A 21,981-nucleotide genomic window follows, 5' to 3' on the forward strand; every position below is an offset into this window, starting at 1 on the left:
ATCATGAAACTGTTGGGAGTAACTACAATCAGCACAGGCTGCATTGTAAGAGGATGAGTGTCTCTGGAGGTATACAAGCAGAGAGTAGGTGATCACAGATAGAGGTGTGAAGGCTTCAGCACAGCCCAAGAGGCTTAAACCCTGAGATTCGACATCAACAGTCTCAGGGATCGGCATTTTCAACGGCTTTGTTTGTGGCTTTCTGTCTTTTTTTAATACTTGAAAACCCCGAAGGACGAAGGTCAGGTGTGGCAGCCTCACATGTAAACCTCTGAAATCAGATGGAGAGGGGTCCTGCCATCTGTGTTTTTCTGGTGGGTCGGTTATGACCATCATTAACCTGGGCACATATCCACCTGGAAACTCATGGAGCTTCGGTTTGGTCCATATGCACATAGGCACTCCCTCCACCTATTAAGATTATAACCCTTCTGTGCCCGCCATAAAGGACTGTGGCTAAAAAAGCAGCAGCAGCAGCAAACTCGAATCTGGGGCCACCACCTTCCTCTAAACTCCTGAACCCTGTGCACAAGCTAGGCTGATCCGCAGACCATGGACACACTGAAGGACTCCCAGCGTGGGAGGACCTGCCTGTGCTTGTGCTCTGATGGGAGAGCCTGGGAGAGCCCAGGGCCACCTTCCCAAAATAGCTGTGAGCTGCCTGGGGGAAGGGGGGTAGTGGGCTATATTTCTATGTCCCAGGCCTGCCACAGAAGAGGCACTAAATCAATGCTTATTCAGTCATTGCTTGTTCAGTCTGAGAAAAGCATTTAGCGGGAGAACCAGTGAGAAAACCATAATCACAGCCAGCATTTCCATAGTGCTTTAAGTCTGAGGAAGTGATTTACCAATATCTCATCTGGTCCTCATAACAACCCTGACAGGTCCTATTACTATCCCCATCTTACAGATAAGGAAATTGAGGTAGGCAAAGGTTAAGTGACTTGCCCAGGGTAACACAACTGCAAAGTGCCTGAGACTGGATTTGAATTCAGGTCTTCTTGATTCTAGTTCCAAGGCTCACATAAGTTATAATGTAAACACTTTCACATACATACAAAAAAAATCATTCCTATACCCCTTTTAGAAAAAAAAATATTGCCTGATTATAGCTTGAGACAATATTTAAAAATAAGAGAATAGTAGGGGGATGTAGGATATGGTCTTATGAATTCATCTGTACAGAGAACTCCAAGTGTGGAAACTCCCCCAAAGAATGCAGAGTGGCCACTCCATTGTAACCTACTCTCAGCTTCCTAGGACACAGAGAACTTAAGTGACTTGCCCAACATCATGCAGCCAGTGTGTGTCAGAGGCCGGGCTTGAAGCTGTCTTCCCCTCTCCAAGGCCAGCCCCCGATCCACTCCACCAGGCTCTAGACATCTAACATCTGTGATGCAGCTGCTTAAAAATTGTTCATGTGATTTTCCTTCAATATTTTCAGGATCTCTGATTTCTCCAGCATGGTCTGTACCCATCCCCAAGAAACCCCAGTTCCCCTAGAGAAGGAGGAGGAGGAGGAAGAAGAAAGGAAGAGGAAGAGAAGGGGGGAAGAGGAGGAGGAGGAAGAGAAGGAAAAAGAGGAGGAGGAGGAGAAGGAAAAAGAAGAAGAAAGAGGAAGAAGAAAAGGAGAAGGAGGTAGAGGAGAAGGAGGTGGAAGCAGCAACCACACTGACAGAGTGCTTGCCAGGTTACACAGCACCTTTGATATATTATTGTTATTAACATCATTATCATTAGACTCAAACACAACAATTCTGTGGGTTCAAGAAAGGTTTGAAGTCTATCTTTACATAAGAGGAGAACGGTGGTGACTAATTTACCCAGAGAGGCAAGGGCTGAACCCAGGCCTTCCTGAGAGGTCAGCTCCCCATCTCAGCATCTCCACAATGGGAGCTCCCACATAGGCCGTGACCTGATTTCCAAGGGCTAACCAATCAAGAGTAGGCTCATGGGTCACATCCCACAACAGCTTCCCGAAGGCTCTGTCTCCAGCACACGCTTGTCCCCATCCTTCATCCACTCTTGATGGCTCCTCCCCTATGACACACACTTCTCTTTCTGGTGTCTCTTTGCAGCTTCCCAAACTGATCCTGGCATAGCCCTATAATCTAACCATGGGACACATGCTCTAACATGTCGTAGGGGCACATGCTCAAAAATGTCTTAGTAACAGCCATGTATCATTTAAAAAGTCCGGAGCTCCATCCACCAGGCCACACTGCCTCTCCAGCTGGCCCGAGGTTCATTATCATTATTGAGAGCTAGCAGATGAACCACACTGGCTATTCTTATCTCAATCGATTCAGGGACATGTTAACAAGAAAGCAGCACTAATGTGGATTCTGAAACTGGAAGGAAAAAATAAAACCACACCAAGGCAAAAGCCCCCATATACAGAGTGCAGCAGAAGTCAAATCAGTCCTTCTGCAAGTGCCTTTCCCTCTCTCTCCCCCAAACCCCTCTGAGATCACTGCCTATTACATGGGATGCATCTTAAACATAGTTGATGGATGTTGTGCCTCCCCCCCCCCAGACTGTAAGCTCTCTGAGGACAGAGATAATTTCTTTTTCCTTCCATCTCCCAATTAGTACAGTGTGTGGTAGACAGTAGGCTTGCTGACTGAGAAATTCAGGATACCTTGAAAAAAGAAAGTCATGGAATTATGGATTTAGGGCTGGAAAGAGGTTACCCAGTCCATTCTCATTTTAAAGATGAAGGAACTTGGGCCCTTAGGGAAGTGAAACTCCTCATCTGAGATTGCACACGTAATAGGAAAGAGCAAAGCTGATTTGAAGAGGGATCTCCTCACTCCAAATTCCTCCATCTTTCCCTGCCCCACATTAAATCAAGCTTACTGATGAGAGGAGAGATCCCAAGATCATAAAAGCTCCCTTTTCAATGGTGCCTGTGGGTTCAACCAGGGCTCTGTTTAACAAGTATCTTGGGAGCCAGAGAATGCCCCAGCTATCCCCACATCACAGAAGGGAGACTCAGAGGTTTGCCCACGTTCTCACGGCCAGGAAAGGGCAGCACTAGGCCTCAAACCCACATCAGCTAACTCCAAGGCGACACATGACATGGGCACTATGCACAGTGCCTCGTAAGAAGCCTGGCAGCAAAATATAAATGAATGCCACTCATTCTTATTTGGACAGCTAATCAACAGGAGGGGCTAAGGAATCTAAGATAAGACAGAGAAAAATGGGCCATTAAGAGTTCATTTCTACTTTAGCCCCAGATACCTGAGAGCTAGGCCCCTCCAAAGGGTATATAACCCACAGGTCACCTCAGGGGAACAGCCTCCACTGCAGACAGGTCTTAGCCCTTCACATAGGTACATACTCAGGCAAAGACAACATAATGTGGAAGGATGATGACCAGACTTGGAAGTCAAGAGATCTGGGTTCGAGTCCTATCTTTCCCACATGAATGAATGAATGGATGGATGGATGGATGGATGAATGAATCATGAATTAAGCAACTAGGTCTCACACTAGAAAGAGCACTGGTCCTGGAGTCAGCCTCAGATACTGGCTGTATGACCCCAACCAAGGAAGTCACCTAACCTGTTTGCCTCAGTTTCCCCAACTGTAAAATGGGAGTTTTAACAGCACATACTTCACAGGATTGTGTGAAGGATCAAATGAGATAATATTTATAAAGCATTTAGCACAGTACCTGGTACACAGGAGGAGCTATATAAATGCTTATTCCACCTCCCCTGTTTATCATGCATTTAATATGTGCCAAGCAAATGCTCAGTACCCAGAACATAAATACAAGAAGCAAGTCGAGTTCCTTCCCTGGAGAAGCTGACATCTAACAGAAGACAGCACACAGAGGGGAGCGATGGCCCCAGGGAGGCGCTCTGGATGGGGAGGTCACGGGGGTACTGAGGAGAGGCCCAGAGCAATATACTGAGAAGCCTGTAGAGTGACAACTGCATTGACTCCATTGCTATTCCCACAGCTGGAGTAGAAACGGGGTCAGAAGCTCATCAGCAAGCTGAGGACGTTGGCTTGGATCAAGCAATTCTCAGGGCTCTGAAGTCCCCCAGGCCTTTTCAAGGGATCTTCAAGGTCAAAGCTATTTTCATAATAAGACTAAGGCCTTTAATCTCTAAGACCACAAAGTTCAGAAAAGCAACAGGTCTTCTGGGGGATCTTCAATAATTGTTGAGAGTACAGAGGGATCCTGGGACCACAAGGGAGGAGCACTGTTAGCTCAGGTGGTGTGAGGTCCCACCAGCTCTAACGTCCTCTAACTCAGAGACGACGAATGCAAGGCTCCCTGGTCACAGGCCGGACACATGCCAAGACCAGAGGCAACTGCCCCCTGGCCAAGACTCAATGAGCCAACCCTGGGAAGGCGAGAAAATCTGTGATTTCTTGATTATCAGGAGTGAGATTCTTCATCCCAACTCCTCTGACTAAGGGATGCTCGCTGACTCTCCAGTTGACCAGCGAGGACAATACTTGGAAATTGAGGGCAAAATTGTTCAAATACCACACCAGCCACTCCCAGTGAGATTGCAGAAATCACACAAGGGAGAACTTTTGAATTATAAACCTAAAGGACCTTAGCATCATAGATCTAAAGCTAGGAAAAATCTTAAAGGCCACTGAGGCCTTTTCTCATTTCACAAAGGAGGAAACCAAGGCCCCAAGAGGTTAAGTGACTTGTCCAGGGTCACACAGCTGGAAGATAGCCAAGATGACATTTGAACCCACGTCTCTCCTGATTCCAAGTTCAAAGTTCAACTCAAAGGCTTTAAATGAAAAAAAGTAATACACACACACGGGACAAGACCAAGGTCTTACTATACATATTCTTAAAATTACTACTTCTACCTCTGCTATCTGAGCTAAGATTCTATAAACCTATCACTAGACAGACTCTGAGGTCCCATTTCCTGGGATCCTACTGATCCTATAATCTGAAATGTTGTGGTAACCAACATGAATCACATGAGTATCTCAACAGCTGCAGAAAAAGCTTTTGATGAACTCCAACAGTCACTCCTGTTAAAAACACTAGAAAGCTTAGAAATGGAGTTTTCCTTAAAACGATAAGTAGTATTTATATAAAACCATCAACAACCATTATTTTTACTGGAGATAAGCGAGGTAAGATCAGGGGTGAAGCAAGAATGACCCTTATCACCACTATTACTCAATATCATTCTAGAAATGCTAGCAAAAGCAATAAGGGAGGAAAAAGAAATTGAAGGAATTAGAATAAGCAATGAGGAAACAAAGCCATACATTCTCTGCAGATGATAGGATGGTATACTTAAGAGAATTCTAGAGAACCAACTAAAAAACTAGTTGAAATGAACAACTTCGTCAAAGTTGCAGGATATAAAATAAACCCATAAAAATCATCAGCATTTCTATATATTACCAACAAAGTCCAGCAAGAGGAGATAGAAAGAGAAATTCCATTTAAAATAACTGGAGACAAGAAAAACTACTTGGGAGTCTACAAGCCAAACCCAGGAACTATATGAACACCATACAAAATACTTTTCACACAAATAAAGTCCAATTTAAACAACTGGAGAAAAATGACAATTCTCTAAATTAATTTACTTATTCAATGCCATACCAATCAAATTACAAATTATTTTGCATAGCTAGAAAAAAATCATAACACAGTTAATCTAGAAGAACAAAAAGTCAAGAATATCAAAGAGAATCCATGAAAAATATGAAGGAAAGTGGTTCAGCAGTACCAAGTATCAAACTGTATTACAAAGTGGTCATCATCAAAACAATCTGACACTAGCTAAGACACCTGAGTGGTGGATGAATACCACAACCTAATCATTAGTAAATAACCATAGTGATCTATTTTTTGACAAACCCAAAGATCCAAGCTTTAGGGACAAGAACTCACAACCTGATAAAACTGCACCAAGGCCAGCTACCACGCTGATGGGAACTCCTTCAACCTGAAAAGGCTACAAGCCAAGACCACAGTAGAGGGAGGGTTGGTGCATGATTGTCTGTTTGTAGATGATCGTGCTTTCAATGCAGCCTCTGAAGCTGAGATGCAACAAAGTATTGATCAATTCTGAGCTTCTTATGCTAATTTTGGCCTAACAATTAACACCAAGAAAACACAGGTTCTCCATAAGCCACCACCACACCATCCATACGTGAGACCATCGGTTACAGCAAATGGAGAAGTTCTGAACGCTGTGGAAACGTTCACTTCCCTTGGCTATGTACTTTCCAAGGAAGTCCACATTGATAACGAGGTTGACACACGCACTGCCAGAACTAGTTCAGTGCTTGGGAGGCTCCAAAGGAAAGTATGGGAGAGAATAGATATTAGACTGACTACCAAACTGAAGGTCTATAGAGCCGTGGTGCTGACGTCATTGTTATATGCCTGTGAAACCTGGACAGCCTACCAGTGCCATGCCAGGTAATAGAACTGCTTCCGTGTGAATTGTCTTAGGAAGATTCTGAAGATCACCTGGCAGGATAAGGTACCAGACACTGAGCTCCTTACTCAAACTAAACTGCCAAGGATTCAAACTCTGCTTCAGAGAGCACAACTCTGATGGACTGGCCACACTATTCAAATGCAAAACATAAGCTTGCCAAAAAAGACTGTTTTATGGAGAATTCACACAGGGCAAACATTCACATGGTGATCAGAAGTGATACAAGGACACTCTCAAGGTCTCTCTCAAGAACTTTGGAATTGATTGTGTGGCATGGGAGACACTGGCCCAGGACTGCTCAGCATGGCATGCCCACATTGGAAAAGATGCTGTGCTCTGTGAGCAAAGCAGAACCAAAACAGCTCAAAGGAAATGCAGGATGAGCAAATTTGGCGAATCCACCCCAAATGTTCACGTGGACCATTTGTGTCCGACCCGCGGTAGAGCCTTCCAAGCTCATGTTGCTCTGATCAGTCAAGAGGGACACAATGAAACTTGACTCTGGCGCAGTGATGTCACTTTGGTCCTCTTCAAGGACAAAGGACAGCAACCAGGTACAGACCAACAGCTCACACTATGTGCTGAGATAAGGTGAAAATGAGTACATGATTCAGACATAAAGGTGTTGCAGAGAAATTAAATTATGGTAGCACCAAATATTCTGCCTGTCAAATCTGTGGATACGGGAAGAATTTGTGACAAAGAAGAGACAGAAAACATTATGAGATGTAAAGTGGATAATTTTGATTACATCAAATTAAAAAGGCTTTGCACAAACAAACCCAAGGCAGTCAAGATTAGAAGGGAAACAGGGCATGGGGGGAAATTTTTTTTTTAACAGCAATTTTCTCTGATAAAGGCCTCACTTCTCAAATAGACAGAGGGCAGAGTCAAATTTATAAGAACACAAGTCATTCCCAATTGCTAATAGTTAAAGGATATGAATAGGCAATTTTCAGAAGAAGAAATCCAAGCTATCTACAATCTTATGAAAAAATGCTCTAAATCACTATTGATTAGAGAAATGCAAAATCAAACAACTCTGAGCTACCACCTCCCACTTAACAGATTTGTTAATATGAAAGATAAAGAAAATTACAAACACTGGAGCGGATGGAGAAAAATGGGAACACTAATGCACTCTTGGTAGAGTTGTGAACTGATCTGACCATTCCGAAGATCAATTTGGAACTATGCCAAAAGGCAATCAAACTCTGCACACCCTTTGACCCAGCAATACCACTTTAGGTCTGTACTCCAAAGAGATCAAATTTTTAAAAAGGACCTATATGTACAAAAAATATTTAGAGCAGTTATTTTTGTGGTGGCAAAAAAAATTGGAAACAGAAGTGACATTCATCAACTGGGGAATGGCTGAACAAGTTGTGATATATGACTGTGATGGAATACTATTGTGCTATAAGAGATGACAAGCAGGATGCTCTCAGAAAAACCTGGGAAGACTTACACGAACTAATGCAAAGTGAAATGGGCAGAACCAGGAAAGCACTGTACACAGTAACAGCAAATACTACATGATGATCAACTGTGAAGGACTTAGTTATTCTCAGCAATACAGTTATCCAAGACAATTCTAAAGAATTTATCATAAAAAAAAAATACTATCTACCTCCAGGGAAAACCTGATGTCATATGAATGCAGACTGAAGAATCCTTTTTTTTTTTAAATTTTATCACTTTTTTTTTGTTTGTGTTTTCTTTTACAACATGGCTAATATGGAAATGTCATGCATGACTACATAGGCATAATCTATATCAAATTGCTTGTGTCTTAAGGTAGGAAGGGAGGGAAATAATTTGGAGCTGGAAATTTTAAGAAACAAGTGTAAAAATTTTTGTTTACATGTAATTGAAAAATAAATAAATAATTGGGAAAAAAAGAAATGTTGTAGTAAGCTGTGAGTTCCCTGAGGGCAAAGACTGTCTTATCTACATTTAAGTCTCATCTCTGATTCTTAGCACAGTACCTTGTTCCTAGTAATGACAATGATAATAACAACAAACAATGATAGGATTGTTATTTACCTGTTTCTATCCAAGTCCATCGAATAGACGATGAGAAGAATAAAAAATTAAAATGGTGGCCAACATCTAGGTATCACTCCAAAGTAAGAGACGTTGTCGCCTTAGGTCCTAATGATAACTCTGAGCAGTAGGTGCTAACAGGTACAAACTCTCCTCCCTTTATGTTTCTAATCTATTTCCAACTAAGATAACAGTAGTACCGTGCCTAGAACGTAGATGCTCAATAAATGCTTACTCCTTTTGGTTAGGCAATAGGCTCAGAGAGGTGTCAGCTACCAAGAGTTAAAAAGGAAGGGTCTGATGGAGGAAGAGATTCTTGATGAACCCAGAAATTCTTTACTCCAAATCTACCTTTCCATTCCACTGTACTGCTGCATTTATGGAATAATTAAATATATGAAATTCAAAGTATAAAAGGTATCTGAATGGTCATCTGGTCTACCCTCTGCCTGGATAATAACAACAACTAGCATTTGTGTAGTTCTTTAAGGTTTGCAAAGCACCTATGACATTCCAAACAATGGTCTAATATTCGCTGGGAGGCCCACGCCCTCAGTCCCATAGCTGCCTATTCCATTTTCAAATAGTTCTAGTTGTTAAGAAGCGTTCCCTGAGCTCAGAAGTTCATAGGCTCATCAACCTAGAGCCTTAGAAGCCATTGAGTCTAACCCCTTCATTTTGCAGATAGGGAAACTGAGGTCAAGGGAAGCTAAGGGACAGGAAGTGTTATAGGAATATAAATTTTTAAGATCTTCCCTGCCCCTAGGTTAAGTGCACCTGGAGCCTGTGGTGGGAGGCTTGTTTTTCAGGAACGCCCACACCTTGGTGCTTTGTGATTGGGCAGTGGGTCGAGGGTTGTTACATTCTCTGACCCAGGAGAGGGCTATATAATCCCTGATGTGAGACTTTGTTTGGGGGCTCACTATGAGAAGTGTTGTGTCACTTGATCAGACGAGACTCTGGGCAGCCACTGAGAGCCCCCCGGCTTTGAAAACCCAGATGTTGATGCTTTCCTCTCTGGTAACTGACTAGGTATGGATGTAATGGTTAAGACAGTTAGAGCCCTGTCTGCTTGATATGTTTTTCTGTTTTCTTGTAACTTCTGTCTGTATATTCTGAAGTTTGGGGTACTAACATTTCCCTGAACAAGGTAAATGATATGTCTGCTTGATTAAAGTAAGCTTGTTAACCCATTCTGAGTTGCTTTCCTTTGGAAAAGCAGATCTAAGAACCTGTGTTGGCAGCCACCCTGGGGACACTGGGGTGCTTGCTGCTACAGGAAGTAAGCATCAGAGGATGTTTTGTTACCCAAGTACTCTGCCCCTGTGAGACCAGGGCTTTTTGCACTGTACTATGCTGATGTCCACTGCCTCTTCCACAAGACAGCCGTTGAGGTATCTGAAGGTGACAAGCACATACTCCCTGAGTCTCTTCAACTGATCTAGGGAAGCACATTTTCCATTCTCCTGATCATACAATTCACCCTTTTCTAGATACACCATCATTCATCAGTGCCCTCCCACCATTGCCGCAGACTGTAACAGACTGTCTTCCTGAATCTCCATGGCCAAAAACACCCATCACCTGATGGTCAACCTTCTGGTAACCAACCTCCCTCCCTTGCTGAGACAGGAACTTGGCTGAGAGTCACACAATCGATCACTGAACTTGGCCTTGGAGCCCCTCCAGTTTGGACAGATGCCCCAGAGCTTCGAGGTCACTGGCAGAGCCCAGGATGACCAGGAGGTGACATTGGACAAGACAGATTTAGGAGGTAATATACAGCTAATATAACAACTTCCATTAATACAGATTTTTAAAGAGTGCTTTGCCTACAGTTTTTTTCCGGATAAATGACAGCTAAGGAATAAAGGCTGATTCAGCTCTAACATCAAGAGAAAGTATAAAAGTAGGGCTAGATTTGGAGTCAACGGACCTGGGTTCAAATCTCACCCTGGTCACTTGCTATCTGTGAGACCCTAAGCAACTCAAAAGATCATAGATTTTTAGATCTGAAAGACCCTTAAAGGACCATCACAAAAACCTCATCACTTTAGAGATGATGAAACTAAACTCTGGGCTCAGTTTCCTGTAATGGGAATGCAAATTTGGAAGATCTTCCCTGCCCCTAGGCTAAAGTGCACCTGAAGCCTGGGGTGGGAGGCTTGTTTTTCAGTAAATACTTCTTGATTGGCCGGTGAGTCAATAAGGTTGTTACATTCTCTGAGCCAGGAGAAGGCTATATAAGCCCTGACGTGTAGCTTTGTTTTGGGGGGGCTCACTTTGAGAAATCTCCTGTGATTTGATCTGTATTCTGGGAAGCCGTTGTCCAGCCCCCCCCCCCACCCCCGGCTTTGAAAAACCCAGATGTTGATTTGGTATGGATGTAATGGTTGGACAGTTTGGAAAGCTGTCTACTTGATGTTTCTGTCTTGATAATTCTGCCTGTATACTTTGAAGTTCGGGGTGCTGACCTTTTTCCCCTGAACAAGGTAAACGATATATGTCTGACTGATTAAAGTAAGCTTGTTAACCCATTTTGAGTTGCTTTCCTTTAACAAAGCAGATCCAAGAACCTGTGGTGGCAGCAAACCCTGAGGACGCCAGGGTGCTTGCCGCTACATTTCCTCATCTGTAGAATGAGAAACTAGGTACCTTCTTCCCCACCTATTTTGTGCAAGATGATGGGAATACAGAGCCAGAAACTCAAGTCTCTCCTTCAACAAGCTCACTGGTGGGAAACATGAAATGGTGTGAGAAATGACCGATGGCAGGACACAGGTGCTGCCTTTCACCCTCCAGAAACCACCAGGTGAATGCTGAGAATGCTCAGTCTTTGTTTCCTTTACTCTGAGATGGCGTGGATCTCATTAGATTCTCAAAACCATACCAAAAGCACATTATCAGCACAATTTTATAGATGAGGAAACTGAGGAGATGCAAAACTTGGACTCATGAAGACCTGGGGTTTGAATCCTGCCTCAGACACCAGCGGGGTGACCCTGGACAAGTCACCTCACCTCTGCCAGCCTCTGTTTCCTTATCTGTAAGATAAGAGGGTTGGGCTCAATTGCCTTTAAGTGTACTTTCCAGCTCAGAAATCCATGATCTATGATTCTATTGCTTGAGCTAAGGTCTTCCGTCCCACTCTCTACACTGTGTCTGCCAAAATCTACCTGATGAATGTTCAGTTAACATCACCTGAGGGTTATTTCCCCAATCAACAAGTATTTATTTAGTGACTACTATTTATTAAACATTGTGAGAAGTAGTTATTAGGGATAAAAAGAGAAAAATGAATTAGTCCCAGCCTTTAAAGAGCTTGCATCCTATGTGGGGGAAAACAGTGTGCAGCTAAGAATATATCAAATATATATATGAAATAAATACAAGATACTACATGGGAAGAGAACAGTCAATCACCAGGCATTTTTAAATGCTTACTGAATTCCAGGCACTGTGCTACGCTCAATGGATGCAAAGAAAGGCAAAGAGAGTCCCTGCCCTCAGTCAGAAGGAGTCGGACCCCATACGGGTCACATACAGAACCAATATAGATCTAAGGCCTGGAACATCACCCAAGTTTAATAAAAACCGAATGGCGTGTTCCTTTTGAAGCCACAGCTGAAAAGCTTAGCAGGGTGCGGTGGTAGCGTTCCCCAACGCCACGGAAGAAAGCCCAGCCATCAGAAGCTCAGGAAGGGAAGGCTTCTTTGGCACTGTCCTGAGGGAGGGTTCAAATGTCAGGATAAAAGGAGGCCCGTCTCCTGGGGCTCCAGTGGAGTCAGTCAGTCACTCAAACAAGCATTTATTACGCATTTGCTCTGTATCTTCGTGCTGGGGGAGATGAAGAAAGGCAGAAACAAAGGAGTTTGCAAACTGTTAGAGGTGGAGGGTGACCATGGCAATGATGAGGCCTCTCAAGATGGCGGCTTCGGGGGCCTAATCAATAATGGAAAGGGCCGGGCTGACTTGGAGAAGTTGTACTGGGGGCTTGGACTCCTTGGCTGACCCTGGGGAAGACAGCCAAGCTCCCTGGGTCTCTTTTTTCACATGTAAAATGAGTGCCCCTCTGACTCTCGATTTAAGATTCCCTATACGACAGGAGCCAGGTGACCACTCACTGGGCATGAGGCAGAGGGGCTAGAAGGTTACTCTGAGAGCCTGCGATGCCATGCCTTTGTGCCCCAACACCACCAGTCTATGAGGCCCCAGGAACCAGTCCAGAGCCACTGAAAGGCCGGGGTAGTCTCAGTTCTCTCTTTGCCTCTACCGCCCAGCACTCAGGGCAGGGCTTTACAGGAAGCAAAAACTTTATAGATCTATGCAAAGATCAATTACCTTAATAGATATTTAACCTGAAGGGGCCATCCCTCATCAGGAACTGATGGGAAATACACTGGCCCCTGAAATGTATTGTCATGTTCAAAAATCAGTTCAGCATCTGAAAAAGGCAAAGCTGTTTGGGTTTCAGTCTTAGAAATTGGAAGGTTCTACAGGGCACAGAGTGCCAAGCCTGGAGGCAAGAAAAGCCAAGTTCAAATCCAGCCCCAGACACTCACTGGCTGGGTGACCCTGAACAAGTCACTCGATCTCTGCCAGACTCAGTTTCCTCATCTGTAAAATGAAAATATGTATACATGTGTGTAACGTGTGCAATGCACATACGACATACAAACACACACAACACACTTATCCATGCACATTTACATGTGTGTAAAAACAATATACATGTGTGGCAACGTGACTTCATGAACACACACGTGAACACATATATAAACGTAGAGGCACATGTTTACATATAAATAAATGCACAACACACACACAAATAAAAACTAACCAATCGAAAAGTCACAGCATTTGCAAGTTGGAAGGGACCTGCACTTCAGTGGCCTGAGACTAAAAACATGGTCAGTTGAGTGCCTGGCGTAAAAGCCGCCTGCTGATGGCTGATTCGTCAGATGACACTGTGGCCATCCCATCTCTTCCTGGCGATGTTCAGCGCCCACCTCAAGCCCACCTCAGCCCAAGGCGGCCCATTCCACTTTCGGATGGCGCTGACCCACAGCATCAAGCCTAAATCCCTTCCCTCCTTAAAAAAAAAAAAAAAGTTTTCATCTTCCAGAATCCTACAAAAAAGGCAGCAAATCCCTGCAGGATTGTTCTAGTGATCACCAGCATAGCTAACAAGCAAAGTAGCTGACATTTCTATGTTTACACTTCACCAGGTGCTTTTAGAATGGAAGCTCCCAGAAGGCAGGGACCATTTCATTTCTGTCTTTGTATACTCAGTGTTGAGCAGCTAGGTAGAGCAGAGGATAAAGTGCCAGTCCTGGAATCAGGATGACCTGAGCTCAGATCCAGCTTCAGACACTAGCTGTGTGACTCTGGGCAAAGTCACTTCACCCCGGTTGCCTCAGTTTCCCCATCTGTAAAATGAGCTGAAGGAAAGGGCAAAGCCCTCCAGTATCTTTGCCAAGAAAGCCCCAAACGCGGTCACAAATACTCAGACATGATTGAACAATAAATATTGAATGTTTAGCAAAGTGATGGCACACAGGAAGGGCTTGATGTGGGTTCAGTGTGGATTCACTGATTAAAACCACCTTGTAAGCTAAGGAAGGCAAGTATTAGCAGGCCCTTTCGCAGATAGGGAAACTCAGCTTCGTAAAGCTGAATGACTTGCCCAAAGTCGGTCAGCTGAAACTGGAAAAATTCGAGCACGGCTGGAATTGGAACCCAAAGCTCTTAGGTCTGAGTCTTGTGTTCTGTGACTGGTACCTCTCAGTGATTCTTTCAGTAAGAAAACCTATTTTTTGTCCCCAAAAGGCAAAACAGACTACCTCTGAAATAACAAAATTCCTCAAGGACCTGAGAATTTATTCATTCGGGGATTCCTCGCATCACCAAGGCAGAGGCATCATTCACACTAATTTACAAAACCTGCCTCCTGAAGCTGAGAACGTTTGAATGTCTTTGCCTTGGTCACACAGCCAGGAAGCATCCAAGGCGAGGATGGAGCCTGAATCTTTCTAACTCTGTCAATGGTATTCTGCTGCCTCCGCAAGGAGATGCCTTGGGGGAAGAGAAGGGTGACTGAAGAAGGCTTCATCCCAGCAGCAGCCAGATCGGGAACCCCCTTTCCAGGGGCTCTGCTAAGATGTTATACCATGTGTGCCCTTTTATACTACACCGAATTATACCTTTATTCCCACAGATGGATAGCACGGCATGGCAGACAGACAGTGTTAGTCTTGGAGTCAAAGCTGTTGTCCAATTGTCTCAATCATGTCACACTCTTCTTGGCAGAGATACTGGAGTGGTTTGCCATTTCCTTTTCCAGCTCATTTGACAGATGAGGAAACTGAGGCAAACAGGGTAAACTGACTTGCCCAGGGTCACACTGTTAGGAAGTATCTAAGGACAGATTTGAACTCAGGCAGATGTGTCTTCCTGAGTCCAGGTTAGGTACTATATGCACCATTGGGTCACTGAGTCAGCCTGTGGAGTAAAAGCGTTCAGTCTCTACCTCAGAGCAAAATCTAGGTCACTCCCATGGTCACTCACGGGTCAGAATCTCAGTTTCAAAGCTGCTTTGAAGGGACATGTAGGCATCCCCACACAGTGGGCCCTCAACATACACTTGATAACTTCAAGTGAATGAACCAGCGTCCATAGTGAGAGGCCCCCACAGACCTCCCACTCTGATTCTCTTTCTCCTTTTACAAAACACCATCTCATCTCACATCCCACGGGACAGCCCAGCAGGTTTTTCTCAAGTCTAGAGTGCATCCATTTTCCCTGGTTTGACTGTACCCATTCAAAGACAGGGTACAGATGCTGTGTCATTTCTCCCGAAACAAGCACAACACAGTTAATGTGAAGCCCACAAGGCCCCCCACAACCAGAAGATAGCTCTCATGTCCCAACCCAGCCTTGGTACTATTCGCCCTACCTTCCCATGCCTCTCCAAGTGCCTGCCATGCTCTCATCCCAGAATTCCTGTCCTCCCTTAAAGACTCTGCTCAGGCAGCCCCTCAGTGGCTAGGCCTTTCCCCCTAAGGCTACACCCTCCTACTCTGCAGAGAGAACTTCCGTGTAAGCCTGGAATGGGGGGGGGGGACATTCTGTCCCCAACACCCAGTAATTCAGATTAATATGTATTAATAATGCTTCTTGGTTGACTGTGCAGACTGACCCTTCCTAGGTTTCTTAGAACACTCTCTCCCGTCCCTCCCCATCCTGCTAATTCCCATGCCAGGTTGTCAAAATCCTTCCTAAAAGGGGGAGGGCCCTAAAGGAGATGTCAGCAAGTGGCTAAGGCCCTACAGACAGCCTGCTTTCTGCCGCTGGTCTTGACTGCAAACATGGCCAAAGTGGAAATCTGCTTTGTAATGGAATTTGTTTTTCTTGCCTTCCAAGGAGGTGGGGAAGAGGAAAAATTTGGAACTGGAAAAAAAAATAGAATAAAAAGTCTCTGTGGTTTAAATAAATAAATAAAACAGAGTGGTTCCAAAAGGCCTTGGAAACCAGCCCTTAAGGTTCATCTAGGGTGCCAGACTTCCCTGATGACCCCCAGGGAGAAGGGGCCCTCCTCAGAGATCTCAAAGCACTCTTTGGATCTTTCTCTAAGTATTTTCCACCTTGTCTCCACTGGGTAGTAACATCATTAATAATAATAATGAGATTAACTCACATTAAAACAGCGCTTTAAGGTGTGCAATAAACCAAGTACTGTCTCCCCATCAGAGCCTCCCCCAGCCCTGGAGATACCTCACCTCAGTCCTGTAGGGCAGCACTATCATTCTCCCTGTTCTACAGATGAGGAAATGGAGGCCCAGAGGTAAAATCGGCTGCCCAAACTCAGCCAGGGAGGGAGTGGCCAAGCTGTGATATCCAGTCGTGCTTCCATTATACCTCACTGGCTGCCTCCTGACAGCAAGAGGCTGGGTCCCCATACCCAGATTCCACACCCAGCCTCTGTCAATAACTTATTATGCACGCTTCTACGAGACAACTCACAAAAGGAGGCTTGAGCGGTTGGTCTCTACCAGCATCAAAACCAGGACAAACCTCAGAGACTCTTAGGTAGCCATGGTTATGATTCCTCAGTACTCTCTGGAGAGTACAGGGCTCAACACAGGGATGGTCAAAAACTCAGACCCAATGGGTCAGGAAAAGACTTTCTGAAATCCCCCTCCTTCCTGAGATACCCCAGGTACTGACGTCTAATATTTGCAAACTGAGAGACAATGTTGGTGTGGTGAAGGAAGATAACCCTGGCCAAGATACTGTACCAACCTGGGCCTCAGTTTCCCTCATCTGTAAAATAGGAGTAATAAAAGCAGCTCATTCCTGGGGTTGTTTTGAGGAGTCGATGAAATAGGAGAAGTAAAGCACTTTATAAACCTTTAGTGCTACAGAGACGTGTCCCTTCCCTGCTCCTGGAGGGCAGGAGCTATTTCATTTTCGGTCTCTGTGTTAGCAAGGTCTAGAATAGTGCCAGGCGCTTCATTAGTATCACAGATTTAGAACTGCAAGGAAGACGTGTAGTTTGGAACATGTTTAGAAGACACGTAGTGTAATTCTCCTCAATTTGGTACATGGGGAAACTGACACAGGGAGTTTCAGTAACTTTTTCAGGATCATACAGTTAGTTAATAAGTACTTGAGGCAGGATTTGAACCCAAGGCCAGCATAATATCCACTACTCCATAGTGCCTTCCATAGGAGGCACTTAGTAAATGCTTATTGACCAATAATAGAATGTAAGCTCCCTGAGGCAATAGCAGTCAGTCCATAAGCATTAATTAAGGGCCCACTATATACCAAGCACTGTGCTTTTCTTGTTAGGCTCATAGAAGATACTCCGTAAATCCGATGACTACAGCCTTCATGCAACCCTTGGCAAGAGGCTTTCAGAAAGGAGATGTTTTGCTTCTAATTTCCCAAGAGCAAAGAAAACATCCAATAGACAGAAAAGCAAAAAGGCTGTTTTCTTGTTTGCCACAATCATCTCTGCTCACTCTGATTAAGGAGGGGAATGAAGAAAATAGCAGCCCCCAACCCCCACACAAGTAAATGCCACTTGTGACCCAACTTCTGACCCCCCCCCTCGCTGTCCTCTTTCCACTGTGAGACAAAATGAACTTGATGTTGGACATTATGGTTTTCTTCCAACAGAGAAAAAAGCCCAAGATCCTTGACATCTCTCCTCATTTCCTATTCTAGTGGGAAAGCATGTAATAAAATGCTGAAATACAGAAAGGGGGGAGTAAGGAAAGAGGAAAAACAGAAGGAGGAGGGCAGGTGGTAAGGAGGTAAATGCCCAAGGAATGACTGGATGAACATTCACCCTACTCCCTCTCCCTCACCCCCCCCCCACCATAATGAGAGAGGCTACAAGCCCTGAAAAGCAGCAGGCTAGCCTGTACAAACAGCTTCCTGCTGGAAGTAAGCCTGTCATCACACTCAACCAGGGGGAGTGTTAAGACACTGGCCATAACCCACGCCAGCTGTGGCCTCGACTCCCCTCCCCTCCTGGGCTTCCCATGACTAGAGGTGAAACCTGACCCAACACACATCCCTTGGGCTTAGAAGTCAGCAAGCTCACTCCCCCCAGTTTTAATACATACTGAAAAAATCATGCCAGACTCAGCATGGATACAATTCATCAGTACATGGAATTCTTGTCTTTTTTTTTTAAGCCAACTCATTTTACCAAGCAATGGACACAAAGCAAAATCTGAGCCCCAGCTTGATAGATGATCCGTCTCCCTTTTGTGCCTAGGGAAGCATGGAATCCTAGCTTAATCTCTAAAAAACTCCAGACATGTCTCCCATCCTGCTTCTAATAAGTCAGGCAATCTTCCTCTCTCTGACCCCCAATCCTTCACTTCCTACCTCCCCCCACCCTCATCTCCAAGGAAAAACAAAAAACCACTAAAATGAAATTCTCTAGCTATAATCTGCAGCAAGCATGGTACAGCATAAAGGGGACTGCCTCTGGGTTCAAATCTCACCACCGGCCATTACTAATTGATCAGGCAGGTCACCTTACCTCACCTGGACTTAGTTTCCTTATCTGTATAATGGAGGATTTGGCCTATGAGGTCCCTTCCAGCACTAGTCCTATGGTGTGTTTCCATATTACTTAGGATCTGTGGTATCCCATAGGCAGGGCACATACCAGCAAGAACCCCACAGGACCTTAGGACCCCTGACGAAAGGATGCATTAAGCAAAGTCAGACTAAATGCTCCGTGCTGGTCCAATCATCATTTCATCACAACTCTCAATAAGTAATTCCCAGGAAAGTTATAATGAATCAAAACCTGGCCCAGTCTTTTAAAAGATCAACCCTTATGGGTATACCTTTCCATAATTTCTCTTCTTTCTGAAGCTGTTTACACCTTAGAGGTAAAACTGAACAAAAAGACCCTTTAGAAACGGAAGGATCCCAAGAGTTAACTCGGGGAGAACAGTCAGAGTCCTCCCTGCACGTGTTCCAACACCGACCTGATGAGGGCAGAATCTTCTCTCAGGTGATAAGGGGCTCTCAGCCCACTGGCCTCCTCTGCCCAGACAAAGATGTATGGGCCAAGATCGGAGATCCAGAGCTAAAAAGGGTCTCACAAGAGTCCAGTCCATCTTATGGAGGAAGAAACTGAGGCCCAAATTACAAGGTTTAGTAAATGCTTTCACTGGCCCAAATTCACAGTTAGGGACCAAGCTTCTGCAGACTTTTCCTTCTCAGTGATTTCCCTTTTGCAGGCAAGACAACCAACCATTTGTAGGATGTTAGAATTGGCCTGGGGCATTTCTAGGTTTAGTGACTAGCCCGTACATTGTCTCACACCCAGTCTACGTTAGAGGCGAGAGGTGAATTTAGAAGTTCCTGGCCGCCTCTCAGGTTTGGGAGAATTGGGGTCCTTTTGGAGGATGAAGGAAAAAAGGAGCTTTTGACTGAAGGAGAAGGTAGCGTTCATGAACCAGCAGCGGCTAGCCGCTTTGTTTTCTGAGGTCAGAGAAAACGCACCAGCTGAGTTTTGTGGGTTTTTCCAGGAGGGGCAGGATTAGCCTCGGGGCTGGATTAGAGGCGAAGCTCCCCTCCACCCCGGGGGAAAGAAAAAAAAGATATCCAGCCTGAGGCTTCCATCCCTGCAAACCGGGCTCTTCCCCCCGGCTCCAGCAGACCTCCCCAGTGACTCCTCCCCATTTTCCCAGCTCCAAATGGGGCACGGTTAATCCGCAGCCTCGCCTGCCTGGCAGGCTGGACTCTGGTTGGTTGCATGCGCCCCGGCACGTAGAAAAGGAAGGAGGCGGGACGGCTAGCCAAGCGAAGGGTCATTTTCTCTTTCAATCACACACGCGCGCGCGCGCGCACAAACACGCAGACACACAGACACACAGACACAGGCCAGCTCCGGCTCCCTCTCTACTCACCCGTGTCTGTCCTGATGTTCTCCCGAAGGAAGTGGCCACTGGAGAGATGCTGGAGCCCGAAGCTGTCGGCGATTCGCTGGCACACGGTCCCTTTGCCTGAGCCCGGCGGGCCCAGGATGACGGCCCGAAGGAGTTTGGAAGCCATCACCTCTCGGGGAGGGGGCGAAAGGGGAGGCCACAGCCGCCCCGACAGACCCGGGACGGATGGAAAAGGCCAGAACTCTTCTCCGCTTCCCTTCCCTGCCCCCGTCCCCCTCCTATGGCCCGCCGCGTCTCTGCCCCTGCGGAAAAAGAACGACACTTACAGCCCACCGCCCCCCGCGGCTGCCCGCAGCGCACACGCCACGCCGCCCCCGTCCCGTCTGGCTTTATCCCCTGGCCTCCCTGCGCCTCGGTGGGGTGGGAGGGAACGCTGAGCCCCGCCGGGTCAGAGGGCAGCTCGGTCCAGCCCCTCTACTCCCACCCCTAGCACTCCCGGAGTGAGGGATCAGTGCTTGGGAGCCCCAGAGCGCTAGGTCCCTGACCCCAGAAGGGATGCAGCATGAGCCCTGCCCCGGGCCAGCCAGCCCCACGCACCCCTGCGGCTCCCTTTGGTTTCTCTCGCTCTGCCTCCGGCCGTCTAGCCCAGTGTGTGTGTGTGTGTGGGGGGGGGGGGGGGGCCCCCCCCCCCTCCCCCCCGTTCCCCCCCCCCGGCCGGGTCCGTTTGGTTTCCCCCCCCCGGGCCCCCGCGGGCTCCCCCGGGGTGGGGGGTGGGGGGGGGGGGGGGGGGGTCCCTCCTCTCTTCCCACCCAGTTCTCGCACGTGGGCAGCGTTAAATAAGCAGCGCCTCCTCGGGCCCTCCGGTGGCCCCTCCCCGCCTCTGTCCCCGCCTGCGGCCGCGACCGCTGCCCACCGGCCGTGGGAACTCGCCCAGTAGCCGGATCTCCAGTGGCGGCGGCGGCGGGTAGGCGGGAGGGGGGCGGGGCTCCCACCTCCAGGCTGTGATTGATCCGGGGCACTCGTCCGCCAGCCGGGCCCCTCTCCCGATGGGGGGGGGGGGGGGGGGAAGGGGAGAGGGCGGGGCCCCAACTCACCGACTTGGGGACTAGGGAGGAAGGGAATGAGGTATAAAAGAAACAGCCTTAAGAAAACTCCTCGGTGGCTAATTAGCAGCCCAAGGGGTGGTGAGCCAGTGCAGTCCGCGCGGCGCCCCGAGCTCTGGCCTCCACGACTCTCTGGGCAGCTCTGCTGGGGAGCACTACGCCCCAACCCCACCCCATGCCTCCTGAAGCAAGACCTAGTCCTAGTCACGAATCTAGAGCTTGGAAAGGACAACTATCTCATTTTACAGTCTAGGAAACTGAGGGATATGCTCACAGTCACATAGGTAGAAAAGCGTCAGAGGCAAGATTCGAACCCTTTTCCAGACTCCTAAGTCCATCTCTCTAACCCTTAAGATGAACTAACTTTCGCCGCCCTCCTCCCTTCTCCTCCCCTTCACTCCTACCTGATCTTGTCAACATTGCCCCATTCCCCCTCCCTTCCCCGCCTCTAAGCCGTACCGGTTCGGTGGTTGTCAGCCTTGGCTAGTAGTCTGGGTCAATATCATTCCCCCTCCCATTCGGCGTGGTAGAGCCCCGCCCCAAAACCACTCCTCACCTTAACCCCAGAGCCCGGGACTGGGGGTTCAAGTCTGTGGCGGTGCCAGGACAGGTTGGGAGGGTAGTGATCTGACGGGGCCCCTTTTGGCTGCACCTTTAGCCTCACGGTTGTGGGACACACCCCTACAGGGTGAGGGGCAAGAAGAAGGAAACTCTTTTCTGTCTTCCCGCTGCCCTGGGCACTACCCGCCCAAGAACCCCCGTGTCCCCGCTCCCAGCCCCCTTCTTGCCCCTTGAGCCCCCTCCACCTTCCTTTCCTCACGTTCCCACCACCACCACCTGCACTCCGGGCCCAGTTTCAGGTCCCCCATCCCAGAATCTCTACCCTAGTTTCTCCAGTCGCTCCCCAGGCCAAACCCCCCGGGCCAGCCCTCGCCCTTGCCCGGCTAGAAC

The 21,981-nt window shown here is 46.9% G+C and overlaps 1 protein-coding gene across 4 annotated transcripts in view; it reads right to left on the reverse strand.

Annotated features, from left to right (window-relative positions):
• Positions 1-21,682, reverse strand: part of LOC138164892 (adenylate kinase 4, mitochondrial) — a 91,080-nt gene extending 69,398 nt beyond the window's left edge. The window contains exons 1-2 of one of the 4 annotated variants that reach the window (XM_069092835.1): positions 21,587-21,682; positions 19,949-20,229 (exon numbers count right to left, since the gene is read on the reverse strand). In XM_069092835.1, the coding sequence (XP_068948936.1) occupies positions 19,949-20,093 (145 nt within the window). In that variant the 5' untranslated portion in view covers positions 20,094-20,229; positions 21,587-21,682. The other 3 variants (XM_069092834.1, XM_069092833.1, XM_069092832.1) reach the window with 3 other exon arrangements.
• Between the last annotated feature and the right edge of the window lie 299 nt (positions 21,683-21,981).

Source organism: Petaurus breviceps, unplaced genomic scaffold, assembly GCF_028583685.1.
Source record: "Petaurus breviceps papuanus isolate PSGF00001 unplaced genomic scaffold, PetGlider_PUasm1.0 207, whole genome shotgun sequence".
NCBI lineage: Eukaryota > Metazoa > Chordata > Mammalia > Diprotodontia > Petauridae > Petaurus > Petaurus breviceps.